The sequence below is a fragment of the Lissotriton helveticus genome, chromosome 3_1, assembly GCF_964261635.1.
Source record: "Lissotriton helveticus chromosome 3_1, aLisHel1.1, whole genome shotgun sequence".
Classification (NCBI taxonomy): domain Eukaryota; kingdom Metazoa; phylum Chordata; class Amphibia; order Caudata; family Salamandridae; genus Lissotriton; species Lissotriton helveticus.
The window spans coordinates 361,542,747-361,562,035 of record NC_136061.1 but is presented as its reverse complement, the minus strand read 5'-3'; the positions used below and the strand labels follow the sequence as shown (position 1 = coordinate 361,562,035).

Here is a 19,289-nt window from a genome sequence, read left to right as displayed (position 1 = left end):
GGGCCTTTGGTTGTTGTTGCTGGGGTGCGTGCGCAAATACTTAGCCTACATCGCCTCCAAGTTTAGCCTTGCTGCTCGCGCCACGTTACCTAGAGGGTGAGTAGGGGTTATCTTGGCGTGTAACTCCCTTGCCCTGACTTGGGTGTGGTGGTCTCTGACTGACTTTGGCGAAAGCCCTGGCCAGCCAGGGATCCCATTTCCAACACCTAGGATCACACAATTTGGTTGAGTAGCGAAGCAGGGATTGATCCCAGGTTTTCGGGGTTCACGTTGGGCAATTCAGCCACTATATGTACATGCTTCACTTCCCCTACGCCCTTCCTACACCACGACCCTACCAACACCCTGCTGGCATCAGTGGGGCCGTCGGTCACACCAGAGTAAACTTTTTGGCCCCTGGAAAATCTTTGCAAGTACCCATGCACTTCAGAGAGGAGCCCGAGGATGAATTGAGCCTGTGCTAGAAAGGAACCAGGCACTCTCTTAAGAAATGTTCTGGATTCGTAGGCGGTCAAGGCCTTGCATGGCACATTTGCCGCTTCGAAGAGGCTTTCAAATCGCTGGAACTCAAAAGCTGCATCGCCCCATCTCATTTCACTGCAACAGTCAAGAAGAATCTATTAATGAGATCAGCTGCAGAAATGGTGAGATGCCCTCTGGCAGAACCCAGAATGCTGATCAGCTCCCGCAAGTCCATGCTAACTGCACATTAAAGAAGGGCTTGAGTACAGACTATTATTTCTGAAAATAACTTGCATTGTACGCCTCAGAGAGCCATAACTCTAGCACATATAGAAAAGAAGAGCACGTGGATAAAGTCCAGCAGCACGTATTTGAGCGCCCATGGACACATACATCAAATGTAAATGTCGGTTCAATGTTCCACCACTGGATTTTGCTAGGCCGGGATGATGACGTTTCACTACTGAGAGGTGTGGAAAGAAGGTGTATGAAAGCAGTTACACTATACAAAACAGAAAGCAGGAGTTGTATTTCACCAGTGCTAGAAGCAATCCCACACAGAGAGGGAAAACACAATCAACCATTTTATTACCAGAACACTTCTTTTTAAGCCAGCCCTCGATTACATTCCATATTTTCAGTCTAGTTGATATCATTAAAATAGTGGGATACGTCAAATGAAAAATGCCCCTTAAAGCTTACAGTAGAATTGTGGAGCCAAATGTAGAAAACATTTTCTGATCTCTCGCCAAGTAGCTTTGCTGCCCTTTGGATCAGACAGAGGCCTGGAGAACTCTCTTATCTGCTTGGGTTTAGAGTGCTTATCCTTCTGCAGCACGAAATCTCTTGTAGATTCAAATGCTTTGAGACATTCTGCCTTCTAGTGGTTGACTCCGGAAGTGTTTTTGTTTTCCTGAACATTTTCTTAGCTTGTGAGTGGGAGGCGACACAGGCGGAGCCCTTGAGTGACATCAACCACACTCTTATAAATAACTGGTTTCTGATTTGCACATGTATTATTAAATATGACAACAACTGTTTCAAACTGCAATCTCCTCAGCGTTTCCTGCATCCCCGGACCCTCCTCTTTGCAACAATAAACGATGAGCTTAGTCTCTTATTTAACTGCTCGAATTACTGTACATTTGTGTCCAACATGGTGGTGAAACAACAGTTATAGAGGTGAACAGTGGAGCATAACAGGAGCCCATTCTGTACTATGGATCCTTTTTCAGTATATTATCCTCGAAGGCTTTAAGAGTTCTATAACTGATGCGCACTATATCTTTCCATATCACCCCGCTCAGCATCTTCTGAAATACCATGGACATGCACGCTATATCTTTCCATATCACCCCCGCTCAGCATCTTCTGAAATACCATGGACATGCACGCTATATCTTTCCATATCACCCCGCTCAGCATCTTCTGAAATACCATGGACATGCACGCTATATCTTTCCATATCAACCCCGCTCAGCATCTTCTGAAATACCATGGACATGCACGCTATATCTTTCCATATCACCCCCGCTCAGCATCTTCTGAAATACCATGGACATGCACGCTATATCTTTCCATATCACCCCGCTCAGCATCTTCTGAAATACCATGGACATGCACGCTATATCTTTCCATATCACCCCTGCTCAGCATCTTCTGAAATACCATGGACATGCACGCTATATCTTTCCATGCCACCCCGCTCAGCATCTTCTGAAATACCATGGACATGCACGCTATATCTTTCCATGTCACCCCGCTCAGCATCTTCTGAAATACCATGGACATGCATGCTATATATCACCCCGCTCAGCATCTTCTGAAATACCATGGACATGCACGCTATATCTTTCCATATCACCCCATCAGCATCTTCTGAAATACCATGGACATGCCTAAGTGTTGAGTGTGGTTAGGAGCCATGAGTCACAAGCCGTGGAGCCTTGATTGGGTCATGGTACCCTTCACCCCAATAACTGTAACAAAAAGCGCATTATTCTACGAGTGTCCAGATTCCACTAGGCTCCACCTTAGGTCATGGCCAGTAGACTTTGGGAACAGACACTGGTTTTGGTCAGGCCCTGCATTCAGGGCCCTCTTCCCTTGGAGCCAAGTGGGGCTGAACCTCTGGCCCAGCTGAAGATACAGGGCCAGGCTCTCAGCCTCCCCCTGCATTCAGCTCCACTTCCCACGAACTCTGTTGAACATGGACACTGGCTTAGGGCTACAAAGGCTGCGTAACGAAAGAAGGGCGCATTTACATATAATGTGTTCACTGTGTTTTGACCTCCGCATAAGCCAAGTTACAGAAACGAATCAGTTTGTTTTCCCAGGTTCATATTTCCTTCCTAGGCTATTTTTTAAAGGATGTCCTCTGAAAATAACTAGCTGCACCAGACTCACGATGCCACCAGCCTACGTGAAAACTTGTTCCTCTTACTTCAGGTAAGAAGTACTTGTAATTTCATTTTCTTCACTTTGTTCTGGTCCCTGGAAGACATTGCTACCACCACTTGCTGCTAACTAACTACCCATCAGCTAAGAACAGTAACGACATTCTAAGCAAAACACAGTTGTAGCTGGTCCTACCGTCACCTAGTTACATTTTAGAGTTTATTTGGGGCATCACCCAGTTCAGTATTGTCCAAGCCACGCCAGTGTATTAACAGGGTCTGGCGTCTGGCGCCTGGCGCGTGTTCCCCCCACATCCCAGGAATATGAGGTGCACTCACCCTGCCGGTGCATGCGCAGGGCGTCGAGGAGCCTGGAGCCGCGGATCTGGGCCCGCAGCAGCGGCACGTCCAGCTGCATGAGCTCGGCCACGCAGCTCTCCCCGGGAGGGTCCAGCTCGCCCGTGCTGATCCGGGTCGCCGGCACCACTTGGCTCTCGCTGTTGCTCACCTCGGCCTTGGGGAGGAAGCAGTGGACGAAGTGGATCTTGGATCTCCTGATGGTGTCGATGAGCGCGTCCTGTGCAGGGAGTGAGGGGAGGAAAGCAGCAAGGGTTACCCGGAGTCAGTCAAGGAGAGCAGACACAGCAGCAGCACAGGTGAGAGCAATCCGCCACTTGTACGCCATTATGACGTCTGACATGTACACAGATACCAGGTAATATACGAATCATCTCAGACCTTATCAGTTACTAATTGCTGATCAATTATTTAGGAATGTACATTACAAATTGCTATTTACTTTGGATTACATTTCCAGGAAACATGACAAAGTACATGAATGTGGCAGCAAAAAAGTAAAACGGGCATGATTCATACCCTAAAACATGCTTTCACTACACATATATATTATATTTTATACAGTGCAAGAGTAATTTCCATCAACATGCATCATTTTCTCTCTAAAACCAAGTGGTATGTTAAATATAGTAATTGTTAAAGTATACAAACCCCATCCTTCTTCTAGTTCGAAAACAGAGGCCCTTCCCCCTAGGGTTCTGTCAGAGGGGTAGATAGAGCTTGTAGAGGGCTGTAGAGGGCACTGCCACCAGTGAGATAAAGGGAAGTATGGCAGCAGGGCACCAATGGATGGAGCGTGGTGGAGTCTATGCAAGGTAAGTGGATTGGTGACCCCTAGCACCACCTGTAACCTTTAGAGAGTAATATTTGCCGACTACTGTGTTTGTAATCACAGCCCTGTTTTCACTGGCGGAGATGCAGAAGGATCACAAACATATGGAGGCCATGCGGTGTTTACAACACACTGATCATGTCTACTGAAGACAAGTCTGAAGCTCGGAGCTATGAAGTGTGAGCTCTGCCACTCAAGACATGCCCAGAGGCGGGACTGCGGATCCATGGTGAATCTGCTCTCAGCTACTACCACTTAGCCTACCTGTCTGCTCCACAACCTTCCTGAAACCCTCCAGATAAGGCCAGATAGCCAACTACTGCCCTCCAGTATTCCAATTTACTTCAAGAAAAGACTGGTCTCTGTAGGGGTTGAACTGAACTGTAACTACCTGGGAAACTCCTACGTCTTTCCGGAATATGTTCATGGCTCTGCTAGTGTACGATGAGAGCAAGAGTCCATGGCCAATGTCAAACAGCGGTTTCTAGTCAATCACGTCATGTTTTATGAAGATGCTTCGGCTCCAACTCTTGATAAACAAGAAGTTACTAGCTTTTGCTGTAAGTTGTGAAGGCAGCGCAGACCAGAGAGCAAAATCTTTCTTTCATTATTATTTTCTTCTGCAAAACCGCCTGCCAGCAGCCTGAAACCATACTTCTGGGGGAAAGACCAAAATACTCGCATACTAGAGTATTTTGGGAAGCGTTCACCAGTTTAGTTATTGTTCACTTGCCCCTTGTGTGTCTTCGCCGCAACAGCAGAATCACAGTCCAATCTGTTACAAAGGTAGCAAATTCTGTAGCTGGCAAATAATAATAACTAACGTCTTAACATAGTCACGAGTAGCTACTACCATAGCTGGACCTACTACCAACTTCAGAGAAGCAGCTTAGGGCTCTGCTCCGCCCAAGTTTCCAAGGAAAGGGACAGGCTGAAAAAACACGGTTTGCCTAGATAGCCGATGGAGCAGGATACAAACCATATGCCTCAAAAATATTTACTTATATTGTTATGTTCTCTGGATATACACAATATCCCATTGTGCCTGGGTACTCGACAAGGTTCACACCATATAAATCCTTTATTAAAAATGTAATTATTTAGCAACATGTCACAATAGGATTAACATTTAGAAGTTAAATCCTAGTTCAACAGCGCTGCCTCTTAACCTCTTCTACAAGAGAACAGGCGGCGGTATCAAGACATTCATCAGGCAACTAATGAATGCAGACAAAATTGCAAGAGTGAGCAGGGAGGGACAGAGATATTGTGGAAGGAAAGACCTACCAGGTCCATCCTGTTCGTGCAAGGATGCCTTACTCTTGGTGCACAGACTCTACTTGGTCTCCAAATTATCACTGCTTGTTCAATCTGGCTCTTTGCTTCCGCTGAAACCCAAGGTGCCATCTTTGTATCCAGACACTATGATCCGGTCAGTGAGGGTAATGGTTGGGTATAGCATGAAGCACTATGTCTGGTGATCAAGCCACAGAGGAATTAAGGAAAATGTAGATTAACTTTTTATCCCGAATGATACATATCAATAACAAGGTGAGTTTGAGGCAGTAGAAGGAAGCAGACCATGAAACACACTTATAATCTGGGAACATCCTATGGGATAACAGAAGGGTTTGTTCCAGCTGCAGAGATGAAGATCCAGGTTGCCATCAAGCAAGGACACTGTACTGTTTCTACAAAGACACCCTATGCATCAAAGGTGGCATTGGAAGCATACTGAGTGAGAAATGGCAAAGATATGGATTTCTAGGTCTCGGGAACGAATGGTGGACGCATCTCTGGCCTTGGAACTGCATGTGGTGCACAGTGTTCAAATGTAAACTCCATGTTTTCTACAAAAGCATCCAAGAAAGGTATTATACTTTTGTCCACTGTATGCATTTAAGGGAAATGAGGTACACAGATCTAGAAAAAATCAGGCCGGGATCACACAATGTGCCCAATTATGGAAGCCTGGATTAAACCTCAACCAAAAAAGCGTAGCAACAAAACAACGTATTCTGCAAACTTCCATGAAGAGTACATCAGAGCTTTCCATGCAAAGGCTCTTATAATATCTAGAGGCAGACAAGTATCAAGGAAACCAACTTGGAAAGAAGTGTCTAACATAGGCCGTCCTGCCGTAGTTGGATTTAAGAAAGCTAAAGAGATATCCACTGTCGGGCAGGTGGGGCCTCATGCCCAAGACTTTTAGAAGAAGTAGCTGGAGCACGGCATGTGGACAGTTGGCTGAAGATTCAACCTCCTCTATGGCTGCCAACTTCTCTCTGACCACCACCTTAACCACTCCTTGTTAACATGGGTGCACTAGGGCTCACTTACCACCTGCAGCTTGATCTGGATGCAGAGCGATTTCTTCTTCACCGCTGCCACACCAGTTGTAAACGTCTTCCGCATGCTGGTTGCCCTCCGTAGAGCAAGCTGGGACCCGCCCTCCAGCCCAGCAATGGAGCCCGAGAGCACCATAGCAGACCCAGTTCTTCCAGCAAAAAGGCTACTGATGATCTTCCTGCAGAACAAAGAAACCAGTTTTTAGAGACTTTACGTGTGTGCATGTATGCCTAAGTTATTTAATTAGCACAAACATAGAAACAAGGCAGTGGAGCCTTGTACAGGGTCAAATACATAGATAAAATCAACGAGTGATAGGAGAGGTATCTGGATTATGGACACTTAATGCACTGTGATGTAGTGTTCTTTAAAGAGGAGTCTTCAACATCTTCAAAAATTAGAGTAGCATTAGGGCCGTCTAAAGGATAACGGCATGCCGTTCTAGACTTAGGGTGCAAAGATGAAAAAGGCCTGCTGCCTTGTTTTTTAATTTTTATTTACACTTATTAGTCTGCAGTTTGATAGTGGTCTGACTCCGGGTGTGCTGAGAACTTACAGAGGGCAAGCTTGTTTGCCAAGGTAGGGGTGTTGGTCATGATTGCTAAGTACAAGATGCAACTGGTTTTGAAGATGGTGCAGGCCGGAAAAGAAGACAACAAGGGGTGACATGATTATATTTCTTCACGACCTGGATGAGACGTGCTGTGGTACGTAGGATGCCCTCAAGGAGTGCCAGTATGGAGCGGGAAAGCCATGGAGCAGGACCTTACCACCATCCAGATGTTAGAGTATGAGGGCTTAAACATCAGTTCGGAAGTCACCTTCTGGAAGAAACAATTTCATCTTCACTAACGAGAGAGCTGATAACAGGCCGTCTTTTTTGTTAATTTGTTCCTCAAGAATAAGGTTGGTGTCCAGGATGAAGCCAAGTGATTTGGTATGCGGTAAAAGTTGCTTTTTGAAACTTGCAAGGTTCATGTAACAGGTTTGCACAGTTTCTTGATTGTTATTCTTGGTAAATAACAGGAATTCTGCCTTGGCTGGGTTAACCTTCAGATAGGCGCTGGACATCCAGGTCTGAATGATGTTTAGGCAGCGTTTGAGGTTCAGCAAAGGGATAAGTAGTCCTAAAGATCACACATTTCTTGGGAAACCTGTATTGCTTCTAATAATAAGGGTAGAAACTCTCAATAGACTACGCAAACTACTCCTGACTAGGTGCCCAGGTGTTCATGGCAGAAGTATGAGAAATGCACTGTACAATATGCAGCCTTATCCTCATTAAGGGCATGTGGCAGAAGAAGGCCAGAGACCCATATGACAAAAGGTAACCTTATTCTAACTATGTAGCTCCATGTTCTTGGCAGTTGCAGGCTAGACACACCACGTAGGATGTGTAGTTTTTACCTGTCCACGTGTCAGAAGTCTATGCCAGAAGCAGGCAGGGCACCCATAATAATACTTAACCTTTTTCTGTCTGTGTGAATATGGCAGAAAACGTCTATACATCTTTTGTAGGGCACTTTTCCCTCTCATGACTATGTGGCTGCATATCATTAGCAGAAGTAGTCTAGGCACACTTTCTAGGATATGTAGCTTACTCCTGTGCATGCAAGGAGGTGCTAACTGCAGAAGCATGCAAGAAACCCTTTGGGAGATATGTATATCTCTCCTGCCCATATGCTCGGGGGTCCATGCAATGAAGTCTATTCAACCTTTTCCTTTCCATGTGCTGTGATCTCCAAAGGGCCTCAGTCCATGATTCATGAGTTTGACCAAAATGTTAATCTGAAATTGAAGCAGGTTTGGTAGATGAGTTTGCATAGCAGTTTCTAGAAATGACCGCTAGTGACCGAAGTGTGAGGCTAGCTCTGTGCACTGTAGACAGTTACCAAGGGCAGTATGCACATAGCACATCAGCTGGATCTGTAAATGAGGAGTAGCATGCTTGCTGTTACCCAAGGCTGCTTACTTCTGAGAGTCTTGCAGGAGCGTGGCCGCTTGCTGGGAGGCCGGATTCTGCTTGACATGATTGAGCCATCCTGTGGCATCATACTCCACCCAGTTGGTCCCGTAGCTGTGACCCAGGAAGAAATGGCGCGCTTTATCACTCCGAAGCAATGGCTTATGACCTGAGAAGAGACGCGAAAAGAGAGTTCAAGCAGACGAAAAGAAAACAAAAAGAGGATCATGCAAACAGGTAGATACAAAATGGAGGATTCAGAAACAGGACAAAAATACAAAATGTGGGCAATTCTGTTAAAAAGTCATGTGAGATGGGATTGTATATGCTGGTATAGAAGGTTATGGTACAGGATAGGCTTGCATGAAGTGGTAGAGGTGGGAATAAGATGGGATTGTGTACAGAGGCTTTGGCGGTTGTGATGTTGACCTGGACTGATATGTAAAACAGTGGCAAGAGAGAGGCCTGTATTCTGGCACTGGAGGCCCTGGTATTAGAGGATCATGTTTATTTCACACAGGAAGCTCTTGACAGGACTGTATGCCTTGGAGTTGGAGGTTCTTGAGTGAAACAAACAATCTGTGATTCAAGGCACCAAAAGCAGCCCCTGCTGTATACACGTGTATCTCCTGCCACCCCAAGTCCCCTCTCACCTTTATCCTCTCCTTCCATGGGTCCATAGTAGGCGAAAAGCCGTTCCAGGAGGGTGTCTTCTGTGCCACCTGGCTGCAGCGCCTCTTCTTCCAGGAGCCAAAGCAGACCACGAGCTTCATCCGTCCGGGCCAACGTCCGTACCTAGAGTTTAAACAAGCACCAGACACAACCTCAGCTCTTACAAGTGATTAGAGTGTCCTGCTGCCAGAAGGAGAGGATAAGAATGTCGCCTGAGCTGACCATTCCCTACATTCAGAGAAGCCCTTTTTATATTATCTTTTTATATTTACATTATATGCAACCATACTATCAGAAATCGAGAGAGGTCACTGCTACGTATATGAAAATACCTACCGAGGACCTGTAGACTTCTAGTTACACCCCTTCTTCAATCAGACGCTTGAGGCCTATTCTTCAGAGGCCTTGTCACCCCTGCTACAAATTATCATGAGAATGTTTCGTGTTCATGAATCAGTGCCCCTCTGCTGTCACTCAGTGCCCAGGAGTTAGACATCAGTGTGCAGCCTCTGCCTCCTTCTACGAGCTGTAACCACAGTGTCCATCCATACCGTAGTCCTACCAATCTCCCAGTCAAGCATTTAGTTCTCAGAACAGTATATGACATCATTTCACTGCAGCACAAAGGCACAGTTAGCGTCACGCATTACCGTAGTCAGGCCATTCCAGCAGTCTTCAGTCAGAGGAGTCATTAAACCTATGCAGTGCTGAGGCGCCAGCCCCTATCCACGGGCATCTATAGTTACAGCATCAATGCATCCTCTTACTCACTATCCATGTTCCTTCACTATGGATCATCAATTAAAATGAGCCAACTCTGGATGACCTGCCCAGATAGGACCCATTTCCAAAAGTTCAACTTCCCAAGAAAATCATCAAACAAGGTCCCACCTACCCATTGTCCGCACACCTTGAATCGTTGACTGTCAGCCTGAAGTTCTGACCACAGAACGGCAAGACGGCAGCGCTTTCAGTCCTCCAGTAGATGTTATTTGCTGCTGATGAGCACAGAAGCGGTTTAATCCTACTTCACCACTCCTCACCCCGCTCCCTTCTACCTAGACTATTCTGTCACATGCCCCTGAGGTACTCTCTCTTACGACTGAAAGATTCATGGGCTTCTTATCAACCAATTCTTTGGAATCACAAGCAAACTATCTTCTGCTCTAAAAGATCTTAATCACTGCTGGATACAGAAGTCTACTTTTACACCTAATCAGACACCTATTGTTCTTAATATCTCTAAGAACCAATGTCTCTGATGTGTTCACCTTAATGAACCACTCTGGGTTAATTTAATGCTTGATAGACGCCAGCTGGCAAAGCATAAACAGCCTTGAAACTGCGCATGACTTAATCAACAACAAACACAGATTCTGCAGCGTAGGCTTTTCGCATAATTATGGATTTAGCGCACCTACACACAAAATTATTCACCTGCTACATAATTTCCAGATTTAAATAAAAGAACAAGTTACTTACCTTCTGTGCCACTATTTTTGGTGGATACTCTATTTAACTGCAGATTCCTCACCTTTAGAATATGCCCAGATGCCAGACTGGAACAAGAGATTTTCTTTATTATTATAGGTGGCTTTGTGTGGCTCCGTGGTGCAGACTGGAATGACGGTGCAGAGCCGAACATAAGCGCCACCCGAGTGCTGACGTTAATTTAGTTCATTTTGTTTTTTCTGTGCCTTCAGACTTGGAGACGTTAAATAAGCCACTCTACAGTAGAGGGAGGTGGAAGGGTAGTGATAAATCTGCTGATAGATGGAGTATCCACCAGAAGTGAACGTTACTTACCTTCAGTAAGAATCTTTCCGATGGATACTCCATCTACCTCCAGAAAACTCACCTTCTGAATACCCCAGGTGTGAGACTGAACCTGGAACCTTTTCAGTAGCTCTCCACGGTGGTAGGGGGCACTGGCTCCTCTTCAGCATTGGAAAGACTACTATCCTGACATCACTGGAGCCATGAAGGGCATCCACGTGTACCCTGGCCTCAGTTCCCCATCCATTTTTACAAGCTTTTGAGGCGAACACAATGTGAACAACATCAGATAGACAAGGCGCTGTACCATAACTAAAGAGGAACCTTATGATGGTAGCCAGCATTCAAACGGGGAGGATGGTACGGTCAGTGAGAAATCTGCAGTTAGATATACTACCACCAAAAGACTGTAACCACAGTTAAGTAACTTTTTCTTCCGATGTATACTTCTACCTGCAGATTCCTCACCTTTTCAATAGACTCCCCGAGAAGTATCCAACCAGGAGGGGGGTTTGAAAGGCTGGTTAAACTAAGAAGTCCTGAAGGACAGTGTGTGCGATGTGACCCTCCCTCCACATCTCCATATCTAAACAGTAATGCTGTGCGAAGGGGTGGAGGGAAGGCCTGCTTTGCAGATGGCAACTTCCCTTGCAAGAGCTGAAGCAGAGGATTTCGTTCTGGTAGAGTGAGGTCTGATGCCCTCTTAGGGTTCCCTTTAAGCCAAGGTGGGGCATATGTTAATGTATAAGATGATCCACCTTGATAGTGTCCTCTCCTGGATAGCTTTGCCATTCATCTTGCCAGTGTAGCCTATGAAAAGCTAATAGTCAATCAGGACGTCCTTGTAACGGTAAATGAAAAAAATGACCACTCTTATAGGATTCACCCTATGAAGCCTCTCTTCCGCTTTACTGAAAGGATGAGGAGAAGGAAAAAATACAGGTAAAGAGATGGACCACCCCATAAGAAAGGGCCTTGGACGAATATATGACGTTACAACGCAAACAATTACAGCGCATACTTTTACATCGCAGTTTTTACAACGCAACTACATTACATTGCATGGTTTTACAACGCATACCATTACAATGCATTTTTTTAAACTATCATTACAACGCATTCCATTACAACACATAGCATTACAACGCACAACACTTTTAGTGCAACAGTAGGGAAAGTGCTGGATAGCGTAGAGGTAAAAATTACTATTCCCAACTACCCCAAAACCTATACCCACCCTAAAACTTACAAATCTTCATTACTAACCTTATAATGCGTTGTGATGGCATGCGTTGTGATGGCATGCGTTGTGATGGCATGCGTTGTAATGGCATGCGTTGTAATGGCATGCGTTGTAATGACATGCAATGTAAAGGCACTTGCGTTGTAAAAGTTGTGTTGTACAGCCATTGTGATGTAATGCCTGCGTTGTAATAGAAGTTTCCCGTCTTGGATAAGAAAGTAGCCTTTGTTCTAAGAACCAGCCTGTCTGCGTAAAAGGTAGTGAAGGAGGGCTTGATGCTTAGCACCTGCAACTCACTGACCTGTATCGCCAATGTAAAATGTCTATGCGAATAACAGCCTTAAAAGTAAACAGTCACAACTGGCCACTGTGGAAGGGTTCAAACGGGGAACACAATAAAAAGTAAGAAGAAGATTAAGATCCCATTGCGGTATTATAAAAGGAGACAGGGGAAACATGTTGTGGAGGCCCTTTGGAAACCTAATAACTATCAGTGATTTGAAGAGGGACTGTTGGTCTGGGAGACAAAGAAAGACAGACAAGATGGATAAGTAGCCCTTTAGTTTAATCATTGATGTGCCTCTCTTCTGGATCTACAAACTGGAAATTACATCAGAAGCAACGGGTCCGGGCAGAACCCTGTTTTAGGGGTGTCGGCTGTGGCACTGGTAGTGTCAATGGTGGTGCTGGTTGTGTGGGTAGAGGTGGGAAGGGCTGACATGGTGTAGAGTGTGAACAGTGCCAGAATATTAAGGTCGAGAAGCGTTAGTCGTGGGTCCGGGCCTGAAGCATAGACTGGCGTCAGAGTCAGAGTCTGAGCCAGGGTTATGGGAGGCAAGGGAACGAACAGAGCAAAAGGAGCCGTGGTATATGCCATCAGCATCACACCAAAGGCATAACCCATAGGACCCATGGGCCTGAAGGCACTCTAGAGGCAGGCGCGCAACACCCATTGGGCTCACGGGGCTTCAGCCCCCACCCCGTCGTGCCTGTCAGCCCTGGCTGACACAGCTTTGCAGGCTGGCGAGCATGTAATTGCAGCCGCACCCGAGTACTTAACAGGTCTTTAACCCCTCCCCTGCTGATGACGGAACCGCTCCGTCATCAGCCGCGGTCGCGCTGTGCTGATGACGGAGCGGTTCCGTCATGGCCCGCTCGGCAAGCCTGCGCGGCGCGGATTCCGCACCTGCGCTGAGCGTTCTATTGAGCGGGGCGGGCCATGACGGAACCGCTCCGTCATAAGCACAGCGCAACCGACGCTGGTGACGGAGCGGTTCCGTCACCAGCATGTGCCCGCCGCTCTTCTGCCCTGCCCCCTTAGCACTGCGGCGGAATAGCCACCGCAGTGAAGGGGTTAAAAGACCATTTAGTTGTAAATGAGGCTTTTGTTGTGTGGTCACCCCTTCTCACAGCCACTTTGTCCGTGGTTGGAAGAATTAGCCCCCCCCCCCCGAAATATTTTCAGCCCACCCCGAAATTTGGCTCTAGTTGCCCGCCTGTCTAGAGGGGAACATGGCCCTGTGAAATACATGGAACATGGCATTTAAAAATCAGGCAGGGTCTGTTTCAGGGGCCGGGAATTCAGGACACGGTTGCCGGACTGGGGCCTGGCTGACTGCACCGCAGGCATCAGTGGATCAGGATTCAGTGCTGGGTCCGCAGAAGCTGCAGGTGCCGGATCTTCTAGAGCAGAGCTTTCCAAACTGTGTGTCCCGACACAGTACTGTGTTGCCGGCAAATGGTGGGTGTGTCGCGGGCACTTAGCACATAACTGCTGCTAATTAAGAGGCATTCCTCTAGACACTCTGCTCTATGGGGGCCAGGCGATTCATAACAGAGCCTCAGTAACAAGTAAATGGTCTTTTAAAGACCTGTGAAATGCTCGGGTGTGGCTGTGTGTGCGCCCAGGAAGCTGAGGTGAGGTGACAGAGGGTGGGAGACAGAGGGAAGGAGACAGAGGGAGAGAAACAGAGGCAGGGAGACAGAGGGAGGGAGACAGAGGGAGGGAGACAGAGAGAGAGGCAGAGGGCGACAGACAGAGGGAGACAGACAGAGGGAGGAGGGTGACAAAGGGTGGGAGACAGACAGAGAGAGGGATGGAGAGAGGGAGACAGAGAGAGGAAAACCGTGGGAGACAGAGAGGAAGACAGACAGAGGGAGGGAGGGATGGAGAGGGGGAGACAGAGAGAGGGAAACCGTGGGAGACAGAGAGAGGAAGACAGAGGGACGGCGACAGAGGGAAGGAGACAGTGGGAAGGAAACAGAGGGACGGAGACAGAGAGAGGGAGACAGAGGGCGACAGAGAGAGGGCGACAGACAGAGGGAGACAGACTGACAGAGGTAGGGAGACAGACAGAGGGAGGGAGATAGACAGAGGAATGGAGACAGAGAGAGGGAGACAGAGGGAGGGAGACAGATGGAGGGAGACAGAGGGAGAGAGTCAGACAAGAGGGAGACAGACAGAGACAGACAGAGGAAGGGTGACAGAGGGAGACCAAGAGAGGGAGAGAGAGGTAGAGAGAGGGAGGGAGACAGAGAGAGAGGGAGACAGAGAGAGAGAGAGAGACAGAGAGAGGGGGAGACAGACAGATAGAGACAGATACAGGGACAGACAGAAACAGATAGAGGCTGAGACAGGGACATAGCAGACAGATAGAGACAGAGATGGAGAGGGAGACAGAGGGAGGGAGACAGGGACAGACAGGGACAGACAGAGACAGGGACCGACAGACAGATGGAGGCATAGACAGGGACAGACAGCTAGAGGCAGAGACTGAGGCAGAGAGACAGAGAGGGAGAGAGAGACGGAGGGAGAGAGAGGGAGGGAGACCGAGGATGACAGCGGGAGGAAGAGGGAGAGAGACAGAGAGACAGGGAGACCGAGGGAGACAGTGAGAGGGAGACAAAGGGAGGCAAACAGAGGAAGGGAGCAAGGGGAGACAGGGAAGGAGAGGGAGACAGACAGACAGAGGGAGGGAGACAGAGAGGGAGGGAGACAGAGAGGGAGGGAGACAGAGGGAGACAGAGGGAGAGAGTCAGGGGAGACAGAGGGAAGGAGAGGGAGGGAGACAGAGGGAGGAAGACAGAGGGAGGGATACAGAGAGGGAGAGACAGAGAGAGGGAGACAGAGGGAAGGAGTCAGGGGGAGACAGAGGGAAGGAGAGGGAGACAGACAGAGGGAGGGAGACAGAGAGAGAGAGAGGGAGACCGAAAAAGAAGGAGACAGAGAAAGAGGGAGACAGAGGGAGACAGACAGGGAGAGAGAGAGACAGACAGACAGAGGGAGATAGCGAGAGGGAGTCAGAGGGACAGAGAAAGAGGTTACAGAGGGAGGGAGACAGAGGGAGGGAGACGGACAGAGACAGAGGGACAGAGACAGAGGGAGGGAGACAGAGGGACGGAAACAGAGGGAGACTCCTAGACCTCTCTGCCGCCTTCGACACCATCTGCCACTGCACACTACGCGCACGCCTCCACACCACAGGGATCCGAGACAAGGCTCTGGGGTGGACCACCTCCTTCCTCTCCGGCAGAACCCAGAGCGTCCGCCTCCCCCCATTCTGTTCCAAAGCCTCCAAGATCATCTGCGGCGTATCCCAGGGATCCTCCCTCAGCCCGACGCTGTTCAACATTTACATGGCCCCTCTCGCACACGTAGCCCGACAGCACAACCTCAACATAATCTCCTACACCGACGACACTCAGCTGATCCTTTCCCTCACCAAGGACCCCATCACCGCCAGAGCCAACCTCCACGAAGGAATGAAGGCCGTCGCCAACTGGATGAAGAACAGCCGTCTGAAGCTGAATTCGGACAAGATGGCGGTCCTCATCTTCGGCTCCAAACCTTTAGCCTGGGAGAACTCCTGGTGGCCGACGGCACTGGGGGCAGCCCCGACACCCACCGACCACGCACGCAACCTGGGAATCATCCTCGACTCAACGCTCTCAATGACCAAGCAAGTCAACGCTGTCTCCTCCTCCTGCTTCAACACCTTCCGCATGCTCCGCAAAATCTGCAGATGGATCCCGACAGATACAAGAAAGACAGCCACCCAGGCCCTCGTCAGCAGCATACTCGACTACGGAAACGCCCTCTACGCGGAAGACCCGACCAAGCTCATCAAACTACTACAACGCATCCAAAACGCCTCGGCACGACTGATCCTCGATGTACCACGCCACGGCCACATCACCCCCCACCTGAGAAACCTGCACTGGCTCCCCTTCAACAAGAGGCTATCCTTCAAGCTCCTCACCCATGCACATAAGGCACTCCACAAGACCGGCCCAGCCTACCTCAACAGACGGTTCTCCTTCTACATCCCCAACCGTCAGCTACGCTCCACCGACCTCTCACTCGCCACCGTCCCGCGCATCCGAAGAACAACCACCGGTGGGAGATTTTTCTCCCAACTCGCCGCCAAGACATGGAAAACCCTCCCACTGAGCCTACGACAGACCCAAGACCTGCTGACCTTCAGGAGGATACTCAAGACCTGGCTGTTCGATCAGTAGCACCCCCTCCCCCTAGCGCCTTGAGACCCTCGCGGATATGTAGTGCGCTTTACAAATGATTGATTGATTGAGAGAAAGGAAGACAGAGAGCGGGAGACAGAGGGAGACAGACAGAGGGAGGAGGCGACAGAGGGAGCGTGACAGATAGAGGGAGACAGAGGGAGGTAGACAGACAGGGAGACAGACAGAGGGAGACAGCGCGAAGCAGACAGATGGAGAGAGAGGGAGAGAGATGGAGGGAGAGGGAGAGAGAGGGAGGGAGAGGGAGGGAAACAGAGAGAGAGAGAGGGAGGCAGAGTGAGTGAGACAGAGGGAGAGAGAAACAGGGAGAGAGATGGAGAGAGATGGAGAGAGAGGGAGAGAGCGGGAGGGAGAGGGGGGAGACAGTTAGAGAGAGACAGTGAGTGAGATAGAGGGAGACAGAGGGAGACAGAGAGAGAGAGAGAGAGGGGGAGGGAGACAGAGAGAGGGAGGGAGACAGAGAGAGAGAGAAAGATGTGTGTATGCCGGGTCTGGTGGCTCAGTGGACGGAGGCATTCGCTGCAGGGGCCTGTGTTCAACCTCTTGGTCACGTTTTTTTTGCGCTAGCCCCGCCCCTCCCCCACTGACCCCACCGGTGCTGCCCTTGGCCACAAACCACACTGTAAATTTGGCCACAGAGAATGTTTGTGAGTACCCATGCTATAACGCAACACACGTGCATAGCTGTTGTGACGGGGTGTCCCTGCCATGATCAGGCAGCGCTCTGTGATAACGCGTCACCTTGCAGCTGGTTGCTGTAAATATTTTAATGAAAGCCTTAGTCGCAGGGGAATTAGAATGTCATTCTCAGAGTCATCAGGGATAAGCCCCTCATTTATTCTTGCAAAGAAAAGAAAAAATGAAAATATGTCCAAACCACCCAGGTCAAAACTCCTTGGCTTGCAATTTTCAATCAGGACAATCTGATTAGTGATCACTAAAAGTAGCAGGGGGTAAATATTAGAGGTAATATGGGACTCAACATCCAGGCCTCACTTTCGTTTGCTGCAACTGTCAAGTACTTGTGAATGTACATATTCTAACAGAGTATACAACTTGTGAGTTGCTGGAACTTCCTCTCTAGCAGTATGATTCTTACTACCTGTTTGTATGTGCTTGGCACATAGCCGTTGAGGTTGCACAACTTCAAAAGACCACGCACCAGGGTAAAGCCCCCAGCAATAGTCCATTTTGTTTTTATTAATGGTGGTTCCCTAATTCCCTGGGGCATGTGTCAATGTGTGCATTACTATATTCTTGCTTCAGGCACAAACCTAACCTTACACCTAGTTTTGCCAGTCACTATCTTTGTTAGAACAGATTCACGATTGCTTTATTAACCTTGCTGCATTCTCAAATTTGCTTGAAAATGCAACATTTGCCCACTTTTTCTTCAAAATTTTCTCAGGGGAGCGATCCCCCCCGAACCCCTCTTGGGTGGTTTGGGCTCGCTCCACAGCAGGTGGACTTTGTGCATGGTTGAGAGGGTTGGCAGTGCGTGAACCTGCCCTCTTTGTGCCGTAAATCACTGGGGCATGTGTCAAATGTGTGCATGATTATATTCTTGCTTCAGGCACAAACCTAACCTTACACCCAGTTTTGCCAGTCACTGTCTTTGTTAGAACAGATTCACAATTGCTTTAGTAACCTTCCTGCTTTCTCAAATTTGCTTGAAGATGCACCATTTGCCCACTTTTATTCCAAGATTTTTTTCAGGGGGGAGAACCCTCCGAACCCGCCTTAGGTGGTTTGGACCTGCTCGCTACGCTCACTCGCTACGCTGCCTTACTGTGTCCCAAAATGATACATCTCCAAAAAGTGTGTCACCAACATGAAAAGTTTGGAAAGCTGTGTTCTAGAGGACGATCAAAAAGCTCTAGTTCCAACAAAGACTCTCCAGGAGTTATGGGAGTGTCTTGACAACTTTCGAAGAGCAACATCACTTGCAGTCATGGTGTCACTACTTCTTATGTTTTCTCTGGGATGACTCTGACTACTGCTGCAAATCTTGCAAAATAATCCTGGGCCTAGATTTTCACTTGGCTCGATGGTCATATGGACCCTTAGCTGCAAATAGCCTAGCTTCCGGTTTCTTTATGGCCCTAGGTTGCACGTTTCTGCAGGACTCGCAAGACCTGACGTCGTGATCCGACCCAGGCAGCAGAAGCAGATATCATGCGGGTTCCTGATGAACATTTGTCCATTACAGTCCCTACAAGGTCGAAGCCTGAAGATTTGGGAGGGGACATCCCAGTCCTGTACTTTAGAATTCCGAAGAGATGAAAGGTGTTGTATGGAGATTCCCTGAGGAAAGCGTAGTGTGCTGTGGGGAAGGGGAAGGGGGCACTTTAAGGCTCCAGTGACGTTTTGGGGGCTGAAGGGGAGATCATACACCCTACGGGCAGGGAGAACTATTGAAACGATTCCATGTTTAGTCTGACATCTGAGATATCTAAAAGGTGAGATAAGGAATCTGCAGCAGGTAGAATTATCCATCAGAAAGAGTACTACCAATGGTAAGTAACTTGTTCTTCAGATGGATACTTATAATCACATATTCCTCACCTTTGGAAAAGATAATATAGCAGTACCCTTCAAAGGTGGAGGGTGTTGGGAATGGAGTAAAACCACAAAGTCAGACAGATATGAGAAGGCAAAGTGATATTTTCACCAGACTATCAAGGCACTAGCGTTTTGTGA

At 48.2% G+C, this 19,289-nt stretch overlaps 1 protein-coding gene across 19 annotated transcripts in view; it reads right to left on the bottom strand.

The window, feature by feature from the left end:
- Positions 1 to 19,289, bottom strand: part of MYO18A (myosin XVIIIA) — an 864,705-nt gene that overhangs the window by 353,419 nt on the left and 491,997 nt on the right. For all 19 annotated transcript variants that reach the window (XM_078680070.1, XM_078680063.1, XM_078680078.1 and 16 more), the window contains 4 exons: positions 9,013 to 9,154; positions 8,369 to 8,528; positions 6,388 to 6,574; positions 3,198 to 3,435 (listed from right to left, as the gene is read on the bottom strand). In XM_078680070.1, the coding sequence (XP_078536196.1) occupies positions 3,198 to 3,435; positions 6,388 to 6,574; positions 8,369 to 8,528; positions 9,013 to 9,154 (727 nt within the window). The remainder of the gene's footprint in view (positions 1 to 3,197; positions 3,436 to 6,387; positions 6,575 to 8,368; positions 8,529 to 9,012; positions 9,155 to 19,289) is intronic.